Raw genomic sequence first — 15,615 nt, forward strand, 5'->3', positions numbered from 1 at the left:
TACTTCCTAGAATATTTAGATTGTGCTGCACACCAGTACCCCACCCACCTGATTGTCATTCAAGCGGCAAATGCTTATCCCCCACCTATTATGCAAAAAAAGACCTAAAGCAATCAAAGGTGGAAGAATCTGCTTTACACAGCTTTTCATGCACCATGGAACAGGCTTCGAAAGTTCCCTTTTCAGGTATTTGAACAAAATGTTTCAAAAATACAAAGAAATAGTCCAACAAACAAACACAATACACAAAACAGCACACAACACTAGATTTATTTTGTCCACAGTTAAAATATTAAATGTTGCTCATTAACTGAAAATGTTGAAAATAATTCAGTTACAGACTATGACTGGGCAACAAACCCAAATTCTATGTCCCTGGAGGTCTCCATTCCTCTGTCCTTACTATCAGTCCTAGGGAACATGGCGGCTTTTATGCCTGCCTTCTGCCAACTTCCAAACACAAATAAAATTCCTGCTGTGGTTATTGTGCTAACAGGAAAAGAGATAACATCAAAGATCTGCACCAGAACACCTCCAGCCTAGAACAGGGTACAGTCAGGGGGGCAATTTGTCTATTTTTCTATCCCAGTGACCTTGTACCGATTTGCAGGATTCGGTGTCATTCTAGGTGTTTACCAGATGTCACTTAAGCATGTCATGACATCTCTTTTCCCTAAAATTGATTCTGCATACTTTAGCCATTCACTAATTCAGAAATTAGCAAATTACTCTTAAATAAAGAAAACATGAGTGACCCCACCCTCCCCCCCCCCCCCCAATCTTTCCAAAGCCAGGGAATAGCTTTATATCTCTTACAGGCTCCTTGGGACAATCCTGTTGTCCCTACCTCAAGACTTCCATAGTTCTGATGAACTACCTATAGATGGCTCAGCGATGAGGCTTCAAGGTGTAACAGAAATAAGCAAAGCCTTTCTCTGATACGAAGAACCAAGACAGTTTCTTCCAGTGCTGTTTGCCCTGTCTATAGCACATTGTAAGAAATGCAATGAGCCAGAATAAGGAAAAAAAAAATTCATGGGAGTTTAAAAAAAGAAAAGATTTACTACCTAATTGCATCAGATGCATTTTGAGTTTGTATACAACCACAATCCAACTGTAGAGTGAAAAATTATAAAGGCCATTTTATGAAATATGTGTAGATTTTTCCGCCTTACAGAACTCGGAACTGAAAATAAGATTTCAGGCCTTCACATTCCAGGTGAAGGACACTTGCTGGATTACATTCCCCAAGCCTCGCCCAAGGCAGGAAGGCATTCCTGACTACAGATAAAGATGCTACCACCTAGGTGGGGCCATAGCCCTATAGCGGGAAAAAGTAAAGATAGTAATCTGAAATGGCAGAATAGGACACAATAGCATGGTGAAAACCACATTTTTGAGAAGAATGAGTGTGCAGAGTGATCTCACATGACTCTAGATCATTTGGGCTAGATTCTCTGAAATGTTCCACTGTTCTTGGTTACCCCTCCCTTGGTCTTCCCAGTGCTATGTTCAAAATTTGTAAAACAACCAATCATGTGTAAGCGCATGAAAATGCCTTCCTGCCCCCACCCCCATGCTATAAAAGACCCTTTATCCCACCACACGTGGCCAAAAACCCTGCTCTTGGAGCTAAAGAGCTTGTCGTTTTTGACCGCCGGCTCCTCCCCTAATAAACCTCTGCTGATTGCATCCAGGTATGGTTTCTTGTGATTTTTGGGTGGTCGCGATTCCGGAGGATTGAGGAAGGGTCTCCCGAGTATGGGGGTCTTCACAACCACAACAATGTATTATGTCTCACATGCAACTCTGGGTCATCTGCATGTACTGTTCCATCTAGAATGGTCTCTTTATGGCTGAGATAATTTCTACTGCTCAAATTGTCACACCCTCGGGGTGGCCTTCACTAAACTCAGTCTCTCCCCATGGCATTACTCTGCTTACTGTGCCCACAGCATTGTGCTGTTTCCAACTTAATTATCTGGTCAGCATCTGTTGTTCCCACTCACTAGGATATACACTCCACATTCCCAGAAGGCTTTGTGGCTTGTTGGCATCTGTGTTTCCAGCACCCACATCAAACGGCACACACCTAGTAGGAGCTAACCTGTCTACTGAGTGAAAACATATCTATGCAGTGCTTTAAAACCAACCAGGTTTCATACAACTGCTTTATAAGTTTATCTTCATATCTATGAGCCGGACATTTATGATTAAAGAAATGAACTGGGCGGTTTGGGAGAAATCTCTGTACCTTCTGCTCAAATTTGCGACGAGACTAAACATCCTCTAAAAATTAAAGCGTATTCTTAAAAATACAGTTAAAAGAAAGATGTGAAGGTTCAAGAAAGGGAAGTGATATATTTCAGGGCACACAGCTGATAACTGGCAGAGCTTATAGACCGTAGAACCTCTCGACCCTTCCAGATCATTGCCATTCTTTTCACCTGGGAAAAGTTCAACTTTTCGAATGTCAAAGCCCTTCAGGGGTGCTGCCTCTACTCACTTGGGCTGGATTCAGCCTGGGCACGCAGGCGCAGGTGTAAACCATCTCCACGGATATACTGCAGCCCGGCGCACGAGGAAGGTACAAGTCTGACCCCTGCTGGAAGCCGGATCTCGGTGCAGCCGTCAGGGGTTCTCATCAAAAGTGAGGTGGGCGTTATGGAAACGTCCAGGTGCATCCCTCCTTCATCTGGCTCACTGATAACACAAAATAAAAGCCAAGTGAATGACTTCTCTCTAATGAAAGACACAGCTTACAAGATCAAAATCTTAACCCAGCATAGAGACCCTAAAATCCCTGTCCTAGGAAAACACAAACAGACCCCGGGAGACAAGCGGGACTAGGTTAGATCCAGCATAGCCTATCGCCTTGTGAAATCCCCAGGTCTTGTTTCTGAGACCAGAATTAAAATAAGAAAACCAAAGTATTGTTAGCCGATAATCAAGATTTTCATAAAGAGATACAGATGACAGCAAGCTTTCGGTAAAAAGTCAGAGAGTAAATATTTCCTGAGTTCCCCATCAGCCTGGGATCCACGGTGAGAACCTATCTCAAGCAATAACAAACCTCCAAACAACAGAAGAAGCCAATTCTTAGCTCACAGGCTGTGCCAAAAGAAGCCACAATACAGCTTGGTGCCCACATTGCTACCGCAGTAATTTTGAAGCACAGCTGGCACTTCGAAATGTTCCCAAAGACACCATTGGGAACCTGGGCTCCCACTGCCCCTGCTTCAGCTGACTACTCTTCCCAGTTCTGAAAAATTCAGCCACTTACATAGAGCTGAGCCAAGTGCACAGACACTGTCTGCATCACACACAACACCCAAAACAGAGTGGGTTGTGTGTCTACAGTCCTCAACTGTACTGCTTAGGAGATCCCAGCAAGGGGGAAAATTTTACAATCAATGCAGATGTAAGCTTTCTTGTGTTGATTTTTCAGCTGAACTTGTAAATCTGACTGGCTGTTTCATGAACCACATGGCCCCCATAAGATAATGTGTAGGAAGGCAGCTCTGGGGTCTCTCCCTCTGCTCGAATCTCCCTCATCTTAGTGGCTCCATCATCATGACCTCTTAGAGGTCCTGCCTTCTAACAACACCTCTCTGGGGAGTTAGAACTTACACTCAGAGATTTCAGGAAGACACTTGGGCTATAAGAAGGTTGCAACCTGTGGAAAGGAGAACAGGCAACAGAAAAGAGCAAGCAGAAGCCTGGCTGCATAGAAGACTGACCAGGAAGATAAACATCACGAGGCTAATGAAAGCCAGGATTTATACCCTGCAGGAATACAGTTACATGGAAACCAAGGGAGAATGCTAGCATGTACCTAAGGCAGTGGACTAGAACTAGGGATACCTCTATGAAATCACGGTTTAGGATGTACATAGGTGCAGAAATATAAGTGGACAATGAATGTTTGTGCATAAGTCAACAGTGTCATCTATGTGCCATAAGGTCTAAGAGAAATGACATTCCATTAATAATGAGCGTCAAATCTGTCTATAAGGACAATTTTCTATTTAAAAAGAAGTTCTGGGGATTCAATTTGGTGGCATGTGACATGGGACCCTAGGCTAGAGTCCCAGTATGCATTTGTGCACACACACACTATACATACATACATATCCACATACCTGCTTTTTGAGACAAGGTCTCATGTATCCCAGTCCAGCCTCAAACTCAACTATGTCATGGAGGATGACCCGGAACTCCTGATCCTCTTCCTTTCCAATCCCAAGTGTTAGGATTACAGGCATGCACTGCCCCCACACAACCAGTAAATATTTCTTTGAATGTTTTTAAAAAGCAAAACAATGAGGATCCTTGGGAGAAAACTACATCAGGACTAGAGCTAAGTCTATACCATATTACTATGCACCAAAGTAGAGAGGCAAACAAAGGAAGCCAGAGTGTCCAGCGTTGAAACTACTTATAGTGTCTTTGGGCATTCTCACTATTATTATTAAGGGGCCACACCCTCCTTAAGGCTATCCAAGGACAGCACATCTCACTGAGAAGCAGCTAGCATCCTTAAATGCCCCATAAGACTTAGTGATATACTTCTAGATTTAGCTTCTGCAAGTTCTTAAACAGTGGATGCTAAAGAAACAGGAAATCTGCAAATATTGCAGGCTAAATGTCAAGATGAAAACATCCAATGCTGCAAACCAAGACCTTTTGTTTATTTTGTTACTAGAAATCAGGTTATTGAACACTTGGCGATGAAATAATCAGTGTGTTAGTCAGGTTACTGTCACTGTGACAAAGCACCTGAGAAATGCAACTTAAGAAAGAGACATTTTCCTGGTATCGCCAGCTTCAGTCATTCTGGTCCAAGCCTGTTGCCTTGGGTCTGAGGAAAAACTGAATATTTCAGTGAGGAGCATATGGCAGAGCATCATCTCATTGCGTGGCAGTCGGGACGCAGTGAGAGCTGAAGAGCAAGGATCTGCCCCTCACGGTTTCCATTTCTCCCAAGAATCCATTTAGCTATGAGTCAGTCAATGGCTACTCTGCTGATGGGCTTAGGACCATCATGGCACCTCTGAATACTGATACATCAGGAGGTCAAGCTTTCAACATGTGAACCTTCCAGGCACTTCAGCTCTAAACCCTATTCGCTTCACCCCTTCATGCTTTCTTCTGATTGGCATCTCGTAGTGCATACTTCATCCCATTCAGTCTGTTAGGCAAATGTTACTTCTCATTTAAATAAAAGGCTTATTCTCCACCCCTCACCTTTGTTGTGATTTTCCAGATATTTCCCTCTATTTAGTATTCTACTTTATGTTTCTTATTTTATTTTTTTGTTTTGTTTTTTTCCCCCTCTGGCCATTATTCTTTCATCCACTGCTGTTATGAACAGAAATGTAAATTAGTGTTGACACTATAGAAATTAGTAGGAAATTTTTTTAAAAATTAAAGCTATAACATGACTTGGCTATATTACTCGTGTGTGTGTGTGTGTGTGTGTGTGTGTGTGTGTGTGTATGTGTATCTGAAGGACTCCTGAGTCTTATCACAGAAATTTTTTCACATCTGTGTTTATTACTGCACTATTCACAGTGGTAAGAAAATGAATCCAGACTGGATGAATGTAGTCCGTATACACAATGGAATTTTATTCTGTCATATCATGGCTCTCTCAGGAAACTCAATGGGACTTGATCCACCTGGTTACATTATATGAAACTCAGTCAAACAGCATGTTTTCTCTGATAGCATGGATACCAGAGTTTAATTGTTACCTATGTGTGGGTGAAAGTAGGTTCAGGTCACATCATGAGAAAGAAGACAGTGAGAATGAGAAATGAGGTCCTAAGGAAGCGGGGAGATGAAAAAGAGAAGCACGGTGACAGGATATATCTGCCATGATGCAGAAGAGAGCAAATGGGGAAAGGGAAGGGGCCAGCAGGTGGGGATGGGCGTGGAGCAGAGGACCAACAACAGAATATACAAATACCATAACAAACCATCTGCTGACTGTCCCTATGCCAAGAAACCAAAATGCCCTAGAACAAAAAAGATACAGATCCAAACCACTTTGGACTTCCAGATTCAGGATACTCAATGGTAAAATCTATGCAAAAACTACAAACTCTAGAAAAGTCCAAAGTATGAAACACTTCAGGCCCACCCAGACCTTTTCCAATAAGGCACACTCAACTTGCATTAGAAAAATGAAAATATCTATCACAGATGCCAGAAAACATCCACAAACTCGCATGGCTTTGTATTGTAAAGCACTGTTCCAACTTAGCAACAAGACTAGCCCGTTTTTATTAGCTAGAAACCATAAGCTGCTTTACAAAAGAACAGCCTTGGGTTATCAAAAAGTAGATGAAAAAGTTCTCAACACTGTACATCACCAAGGAAATTAAAACTACCGTGAGATACCTCCACATCCCCATCGGAATGGCTCAACTTGAGACTGGCCACCTTAAAGAACTGTTTGACAGTTTCGCACAAAGCGGTGCACACATCTATCCTATATTACAGTAATTCCACCCTTAGGTATTAACTAAGGGTATATATGTCATAAAAAGACATTAAACAAGTCTGGGAATGTGGCTCAGTGGCAAATGTATTTGCCTAGCTCCAACATTACACACGTGTGTGTGTGTGCACACACACACACAAGCACGCGCATGTGTAGAGTGAAAAATTATAAAGACCATTTTATGAAATATGTGTAGATTTTTCGCCTTAGACCTGAGCAGGAAAGTGCAGATTCCAGAACGAGGAACTGAAAATAAGATTTCAGGCCTTCACTTTCCCTGGGGCACATTCCGGGTGGAAGAGGCCCAAGGCAGGAAGGCATTCCTGACCATAAAAAATACAAGCCTTCTAGGTGGCTGTGACTGGAGGAAGTGAGAAATATTTTGTAATGATGGTATAGGGGACAGTGACTTGGTAAGACTACATTTTTTAGAAAAATGATTGTACTGAGTAATTTGCATGGCTATTAACCTTTCAAGGTGGGTTTCTCTGGAATGTTTCGCTATTCTTATATCCTTGGCAACCCCTCACCCCCGCCCCACTCCCCTGGTTAGTGGTTTTTCTCTTTAAAACGCTCCACAGACTGGATGTTGGGGTCGGACCCTACTCCTGCGCGAGTACATGGTCAGACCGCTGGCTGCCAGCTCTTTTCCCTAATAAACCTCTGCTGATTGCATCCAGGCATGGTTTCTTGTGATCTTTGGGTGGTCGTGATTTCCTGAGACTTGAGGAAGGGTCTCCCGAGTATGGGGGTCTTCACATGCACACACTCATCTTATAAAGCCTAATGCTGCTTACTCATAATAAACACTTCCTGGAAATAAAAATAATAATAATTAAAAAACATCCAGCAATAGAAAAATAAGAAAATGGTTTGTGAGATACTCAGACAATGGGAAATTACTCAGTAAGAAACGGAAAAGGAATACTCATTTAAGCCACAACAGAGATGAAACATGAATCTCAAAGCCTTGTTTGAGGCTCCCAGCGCCGTGAAAACACAGGCAGGCAGATCTCCTGGTTTACATAGTCAGCCTGGTTTACATAGTAACTTATACCAGCCATGAATATACTATTAGACTCTGTCTTAAAAAACAAAACAACAAAAACATGTTGGGAAAAGCAGTTTGAAACAACAATTAATGCATTGGTTGGCTATAACTGCTTGACTATATCTGACATTAATTAAAACCCCAAGATGGAGGGCATACTGTGAGGGATTTTTGCTTAATTCCTAGCTTTGAGGTAGGAAGACATGCCTTTATCCAGATCTTTTGAGCTGGGAAAAGTCACCTCAAAGATGAGCCATTACTTCCCCTGGAAGAGGACATGGAAGAAGGAAGCTCTTTTGCTCTTTGCCTGCTTGCCCTCACTCTCACTGACACTCGGAAATACACCGAAGACCAGCTGAGACACACACCTACCTCATGCACGGAGCAGTTACTGGATTTTTGGACTCACCATTCATTCATAGCCAGCCACTGTTGGATTGGCGGGACCGTGGGCTGTAAGTCATTCTAATAAATCCCCTTTCTATTTCTAGGGAGATTTGTTCAATAAATTCTGTTAACTCTAGAGAGCCCTGACTGATACGCATGTCGACACAGTTCAAGAAACAGTGAAATTGTGTAGATTGCTTGAATGAGACCAGGCCATGGTTGTTAATATGGTAAAGGAACTGACCTGTGTTAGACCAGAGACAAAACAAGCAGCCTAGCAAAGTAGGTTTCTCAACCTGCTTACAGAGTTTGTTTTGTATGAGGGATTAAGCAGCTGTATTTGGTAATGTTTGTACCCTTAATTACTGAACAAAGCAGACAGAAATTGCAGATATTTGTACGAACTTATGACCTCAATCCTCCCCACCCTTCACCCCCATAGTGGGGAGAGAACTCAAGGTCTGTACAAACTACACAGAGAATGCATTGGACTGAGCCTGGATTCAATCCCAATCTTAAAACTGAAAGAATTAAGATAAAATTATTCTGCCCATGTGAGAAAGCTAGGATTTGAGCTCAGTTCTCAGGGTATAGGCAAAACTGCCACTTTAGCTATTTGTAAGATTTTTGGAAAAGGAGAAGCAAAGAAAAAAAAATACAACTGTGCTGCTCTGTAATAAATTTCACATCTAAGTCTATTTGATACATTTGTCACAAATAGGCAAAACCCATGAAGATATCACAAACCATTAAAATTGCTGACCATAAGCAAAAAAGAGCATTTTATCCCCTAAAAATTTCTTGTTTCTGTAGTAAATATGAAATTAAAAGTTCGCAGACAGGCTGGGGAGATGGTTCAATGGCTGAAGTGCTTGCCAGGTAAACCATCTCGTCCCGCGCACGCGCACATTGTCCCGCGCGCGCGCCTACTGTCCGGCGCGCTCGCCCCCTCGGTCCCGTGCCACGCACACGCGCACCAGCCTCCTGGTCGCGCGCATGGCCCACACACGCGGTCCCGCGGTCCCGCGGACCCGCGCCTCCTCCCTTACCCCAGGATTAGCAACGCGCTCTGCAGCCGTCTCCGCACTTCCAGGAACACACGTGTTTCCGCTGCAACCACCGCCATGTCCGACTCAGGGACCCACGCGGGACCGAGCCCGCAGTTACCAGAACCGGGACAGGGCGGGAGCACGAGCGGCTACAGCAGGCCGCTGGCTCCCTGGGCGAGGCAGCACGGTGGCCTGGCGGGATCCGGCGGTGGCCGTCTGTCGCCTAGAGCGCCACCTTCCGGGCAGAGGACGCACTGCCGAGACGCCCGACCTTCCCCCAATCCCGCTCTAGTAGGACAGGAGGGACCCAGACAGCAGATCTGGCCTCCACTGTGCCCATTTTTTTTTTTCCTCCCTGAAATGAGAAGAAAGCTCAGATTTGGGGCAGGAGGAAGCTCTCCTCTCGATAGCTTGGGTAGGATGAGGTGGATAATGGAGCAGAAGCTGTACAGGTGGTGCTTTCCACAGGTCCAGAGCTGAAATACCTGTCTCAAAGCTCACTTTATCTGAGTCTCCTTTATTTGAACTAGGACTATTTATTAGCTTTTGTCTGATGCATCCAGAATGTCAAAGATTGATTGGCCATTACATTTCGCTTTAGATCTGGTAGTTGCAAGACTGAAGCGGTTGCAAAAACAGGTGTAAGGTCTCATGTAAGCCATGAAAAGACAGTGGTGGAGTCTAGTGTCTTGACTAATCATTCATACACATTTTGAGAAGCAAAAAGAAAGTGAGTAATTTCTGATATACATTCCTGCTATACTGCAGAAATAAAAGAAATCATAACTTAATTGCTCCTGCAAGATACATTTTGAAAGTTTGACACAGTAAAAGATCTGATGTGGTATAAAGAAATACCTCAGGTCATAGAATTTCAGTAGGACATTTTTAGAAATGGAAAGCTGTTTTTTTTTTGTTTTTTTTTTTTTTTTTTTGGTTTGGTTTTTTGGGGTTTTTTTGTTTGTTTGTTTTTGTTTTTTTGTTTTGTTTTGGTTTTGGTTTTGGTTTTCAAGACAGGGTTTCTCTGTGTAGTCCTGGCTGTCCTGGAACTCACTCTGTAGGCCAGGCTGGCCTCGAACTCAGAAATCCGCCTGCCTCTGCCTCCCAAGTGCTGGGATTAAAGGCATGCGCCACCACCTCCCGGCCAGAAAGCTGTTGTTTAAAACATAGCTTGTATAACGGAAATTGTCTTCGTTAAGGTTACTTTTGCTGTGATGAAGCAACATAACCAAAGAAACTTGGGGAGGAAAGGGTTTATTCAGCTTACACTTCCACAGCACTGTTCGTCATTGAAGGATGTCAGGGCAGAAACTCAAACAGAGCAGAATCCTAGAGATAGGAGCAGAAGCTATGGAAGGGTGTTGTTTACTGGCTTGCTCCCGTGGTTTTACTGAGCCTGCTTTCTTATAGATCCTAGGATCACCGACCTAGGGATAGTGCCACCCATCACGGGTAGCCCTCCCAGGTCAATAACTATTTTAAAAACCACGTTACAGTTGGATCCGAGGGAAGCATTTTCTCAGTTGAGGTTCCCTCCTTTCAGAAGACTCTTATCTTGTGTCAAGTTAACATAAAACTAGCCAGGACAGAAATCTTGTTTACTGATGTTCCATTTCATAATTTCATAGTCATAATTACCTGACACTGAACAAACTGGAAGAATTGCTAAATAGGTTTAAGCCAAGGATGGTGGTATATATCTGTAATCCTAGCGTTTAGGAGGCTGGGGCACAGATTGCTGGAAGTTTGAGGTCAGTTTGGGCTATATATTGAGTGCAGGGCCATGTATGGCTAGCTAGCAAGGCCCCGTCTCAAAACAACAGCCTTACGTATGCTGGAAACTTGTGGTTTTGGAGAAGTTTTCTAATATTATTAGCCTTTGAAGTATTTTAAAAGTCTATCACGTTGCTGCATAAATTCCTGTTTCATTCCAACAATTTGAGATAATAGGAGGGAATAATAGCTTTAAAACACGAAAGCTTGGGGATGGAGAGTTGCTCTTGGTTGCTCTTTCAGAAGACTGGGAAGTTAGGTTTCCAGCACTCATAACTGATTGCAACTTCAGGGCATCTGACTCCTTCTTCTGGACTCCATGCATGCCCATACATACCTGTAGGCACGCCCACATAAAATATAAGTAAATAATCTTTGGGAAAAAACAAAGGTAACTACTATTTGGTGTCAACTCATTTATTTGAAGGACAATTGTTATCTTCTACTTTTAACACTAAAGAATGTTACTTAAATTTTGGCAATACTTAAATATTGACAGCGTCCTCAGAATAGTGTGCTCCTCATATGTGGTTTAAAACTTGTAGACGCAAAAACACTTGTAAAAAATTTCGTTTTTCCTGATGCGATGGTCTGGACCAAAAACAAAACAAAGCAAAACAAAACAAACAACCCTTTGGAATAACTTTATGTTTGAAAGAAGGCTAGATACCAAAAAGTGCTAAACTGTCTCTCTCTCATAAAGTATTGGTGAATCCTCTGGATCGTACTTAAAGAATACATCAGAGATGTCTTCAATTCCCCCATCCATCAAAAGAAGGCTTCCTCTGGCTAGTTGCAAACGCCTGTTCTCGCCGCCATCTCCACGATCGCCCGCATGAGGGCGCTGCGGCGCCGACCAGCAGCGGCCGCCGAGCAGCGGACGGGGGCGGGGACCGAGGCCGCCGACGTCGACGCCGGCGTGGGCGCGCGCGGTGCACGCTGGTAGCTGTCACTAGGCCCTCGGCTGGCGGCCTTCGTGCGGCTGCCGCGGTTGCCAAGAGAGCGGCGCCAGCGGGGAGCGGCAGAGCCCGCGGCAGGTAACAGCGTCCCCGCCCCCGGCGCGGTCGCGCGGCGAGACGCGGCACGGTTCGGGTGGGCGTCTCCCGGGATGGCCTGCGGTAGTGGCGTCGGGGTGTCACCGCTCGGCCCCCACCTGAGCCCGCCTCCGGGGGAACGGGGCCCTGACCGGGACGGGCGATGGGACCCGGGGCCTGTCGGTCCGCGGCCTTCGGCGGGCAGAGCCGGCGCGGGGCCGAGGGAGGCGTCACCTGGGCGCGGGTGCCCGGCGCCTTTGTTGGAGGCTTCCCGGCACCCCGTTGCCTCGCCCGCACGGTGGGTCCCTTTTAGGACTGAGGCGACGCCGAGGCCCGCCAATGTGCAGGTGCAGAGGGTTTGGGGAAGCAGAGCCAAGTTCACCAAGAGGAAGTCGAGCTAGCACACGGAAGTTGTTAACAGTCCTCACCTTTGATTTCCAAGGCTTTGAAAGTTGCACCATAACCATACTTGCCTCATCCCTCATCCTGTTGAGGAGGGAATAGCACGCAACTGTACTTTCTCCTCACCAAGCAGATTGTGTTTTGTTAATTCTCGTATTATCTCGGAGTGCTGTGAAGTCGAAAAGTCAGATTTAGAGATTGTAGTCGAAACACATTTTTCTTTTTGATCATTAACATACAGGAATCTCCCTCATTTAGTAGCTCTGAACATACATGGAGTCAAAACTTTTCATTCTGGTGATGACAGCCCCATATGTAGGTGTCGAGGTCTTGCCATTTTGAGGTTGGTTGTATTTGTTCTTGTTAGTATGGCGTCGCTGTGTGCTAAGTAAGTTACCCCTTGACTCGTTGAGCTGACAGAAATTATAGGTAAATTACAGCCCAGGTAGTCTGAACGCCTTGTTGGAATGATTACTTCTAGTTAAACTTTGTCATTTCTCAGAACTGACTGCTAAAAGGAATCTCCTTTTGGGGATCCAATTTTTAATAAAGAATTTAAACCTCTGAAGGAAACACAGACCAAAAAACGTGACACTGTGACCCAAACGTTAAATTTAAATTAATTGCTTTACAGTCTGTTATGAAGAGCCCTACTTTGAAATTGCAGTAGTAGAAACAACGGTGGCCTGCGGGTGGAGAGCTAAGGTTCAAAGTTCTGGCTTTGCTGCTGAGTGTGATCTCTCTAGCCCTCAGTTACTGTGTGTGTTCTGCTGTCTGGTTTTGATGTTTTGGTTTAGTGGTACTGCGATTGGAAACCAGGGCCTCGTGCATGCTTAGTAAGATCCTACCGCAAGCCTGTGCTCCCAACCCACTGCAAACTTTTTTCTTGGGGTGCTAGGAAGGAATGAAAACTAGGGCCTTGCACATGTACAGCCTCGGGAAATTTGAAGAGAGCATGTTTTTTCCAAATTGCTATTTCCCGTCAAGATTGACTGTACTAAAGCAATAGTTTACTTCTAAACAGTGTTCCATGTCAAATCATGTGGCAACACACTAGATTTAACAAAGTTTAACTTTTGTTTTCAGTACTGGAGATCAAACCTGGGATATTTCTAATACAAGGCAAACACTCTACCACCAAGCCACACCTCCTTCCCCCAAGTTTAACTTTGGTTTGCTTATGAAGGCAGCTCCTCATAGACTTTATGCTATGCTTGCATGCATATAATTTCCAAAGGAAGGTTTAAATAACATTTCCCAGGTTTAGCTAACCAGAGAGCCCATTTTCTAGTGCAGGCTTATGGTAGAATGCTTGCCAATCATACGTGAGGCCCTGGGTTTCATTCCAGTACTGTTAAAATCTCCTAGAATAAAATAACACATGATACTAATTTCAGAATTACTGTACTAGAGGTATGTCTGCTTCCAAATGGAAAAAGCCATGCATTGACCCCATGTTGCTGTCTAAGGTATCTGGAGCATGAAGAGCTAGTGAGACCTCATTGGTATAACAGAAGAAATTTAAGTATCCTTAGTTAAAAAAAAATTAATATTAAGGATGCTTGCATCGCTATTGGCCCTGATGTTTTCACTTATAGCAGAAGAGTATCTTTTTTTTCCAGCTTCTTGATGCTTTTCTTCAATTCATGTCTTGGTTTGATTTTTGCAGTTATTATTGAGTTTTTGTAGAATGGCTCTTTAAAGTTCCAACAAATAAAGACTTGTTGATAATGGTCTTACTTCCACTATACTGATTTCTCCTTCTAGTTAGGCATCTCAGAACAATAAAATATGAAAGCTATATAAAATGTATTCATTGCTTAATGATTTTAAAATCTGTGATAACTAAAAAGAACTAAAGGTCAAAAAAGGCTGATAGTATTATTTCTGACTGTTTGGAAACAGTATCTGAATGTTGAAAATTAAATCTCTTGGCTAAATTCTGTTAAGTATTATGCTGGACATTTTGTAACCTTAACTGATGATCAGGGAGAAAAAAACTTTTAGATCCCAGCTGTTGTCCTTGTCCTTTGCTCTGTTGCTTCTCTGCCTCTGGTTAGGCAAAACGGCATGGCAGAAACTATTTACCTCATGGTGGGCAAGAAAGAGGGGGACTTGGCAAGATTCAGCCATATCCCTCCTCAAGCCCAGCCTACTTCCTCTTAGCTTCACTCTTTGAAGTTCCCAAACACACACCCACTCCTCCTCACTCCCTGCAGATGGCTGCAATAGCTTGGGATCAAGCCTTTTGGAAGGTATCACTAATATTCTTCAACCTTGAAGATATTCCATCTCCTTTATTACTTTGGATAAGTGCTATTAATGCACACCTTAGTTTGAGGGAATTGGGCATAGAATATTTAATTTTATTTGTTTTTCAAGACAGTGTTTTTCTGTATAGTCCTGACTGTCCTGGAACTCATTCCAAAATCCAGGATGGCCTTGAACTCAGAGATCCGAAGGCCTGTTTCTCCAGAGCACTGAGTGCACCACCATACCCTGCTTAGAATATCGAATTCTAATAGATAAGTTTAAATGCAGTAAATTTGATCTCTAAAATAAAACTATTTAGTAGATATGTAAAGCTAATGTTTTGTTTAGTAGCTAAAAGATTTTATTGGCAGTTTATTGTTGGAAAATACTGTTTTGATTCACATGTTTCTAAACTGATTTCTCTTTTTCCATGGTGTTATTTACCTCTTTTATAAGCCCAATAAGCCTTTTACATCAGTGACTTTACATTTACAGGTCAAAGACACTATCAAATTTCTTAAGGAGAAAATTTATGCAGTACTATACATTTATTTAATAATACATTAGTAAAGTAATAATACTATAGATTTAACAATTCTACAACCCATATATTTAACATGCTATGTCAGAGGTATAGTGTTCTGTTTCCCTTGTTTAGAGTTCTCTTCCCTTATGCTTGTCTAAATTCTCTTTCAAGTCCTACCTGTACACCACCTCATCCATGAATGACTTCATCTTCAGTTATTTCCTCTTCTGCTTTGCCTGTACTTAAAAAAATCTTTCATCCTTCATGATGGCTAAGTAGATAAATACATGCACATCACAAATATCTCATCTTGATCAAATAGATAATTTAATTCAGCATTAAAAAATGTTTCCCAAGCTGGAGTAGCCACTCTAAAATCTCCAGCCTAAGAACACAGAGGGAGGGACTCATGGCTCCACCTATATAGGTAGTTGAAGGTGGCCTTGCCTAACATCAGTAGAAGTGGACGGCCTTGGTGCCTGAAAGTTTGGATTCCCTAGTGTTGGGGAATTCTAGAGCAGGGAGGTGGGAATGGGAGGATGGTGGGAACACACCCCCATAGTAATGGGGGGGGGGAGGGAGTAAGGTTTTGGAGGGGGGGAATGGGAGAGGAGATAACATTAAAAGGTAAA

The 15,615-nt window shown here is 43.3% G+C and overlaps 2 protein-coding genes across 10 annotated transcripts in view; one reads left to right on the plus strand and one right to left on the minus strand.

Annotated features, from left to right (window-relative positions):
- The window catches only part of Ube3d (ubiquitin protein ligase E3D), a 135,822-nt gene extending 126,608 nt beyond the window's left edge, over positions 1-9,214 (minus strand). For both annotated transcript variants that reach the window (XM_076917261.1, XM_034484093.2), the window contains exons 1-2: positions 8,996-9,214; positions 2,507-2,703 (exon numbers count right to left, since the gene is read on the minus strand). In XM_076917261.1, the coding sequence (XP_076773376.1) occupies positions 2,507-2,703; positions 8,996-9,072 (274 nt within the window). In that variant the 5' untranslated portion in view covers positions 9,073-9,214. The remainder of the gene's footprint in view (positions 1-2,506; positions 2,704-8,995) is intronic.
- A 2,471-nt stretch (positions 9,215-11,685) lies between these two features.
- Dop1a (DOP1 leucine zipper like protein A) overlaps positions 11,686-15,615 on the plus strand; it is a 93,263-nt gene continuing 89,333 nt past the window's right edge. For 3 of the 8 annotated variants that reach the window (XM_034483962.2, XM_076918088.1, XM_076918086.1), the window contains exon 1: positions 11,703-11,805. The gene's annotated coding sequence lies outside the window, so the exon portion shown is untranslated. Of the gene's footprint in view, positions 11,806-11,837; positions 12,101-15,615 lie in introns of those variants that run through there. The other 5 variants (XM_076918083.1, XM_076918087.1, XM_076918090.1 and 2 more) reach the window with 3 other exon arrangements.

The sequence above is a fragment of the Arvicanthis niloticus genome, chromosome 21 (assembly GCF_011762505.2).
Source record: "Arvicanthis niloticus isolate mArvNil1 chromosome 21, mArvNil1.pat.X, whole genome shotgun sequence".
Classification (NCBI taxonomy): domain Eukaryota; kingdom Metazoa; phylum Chordata; class Mammalia; order Rodentia; family Muridae; genus Arvicanthis; species Arvicanthis niloticus.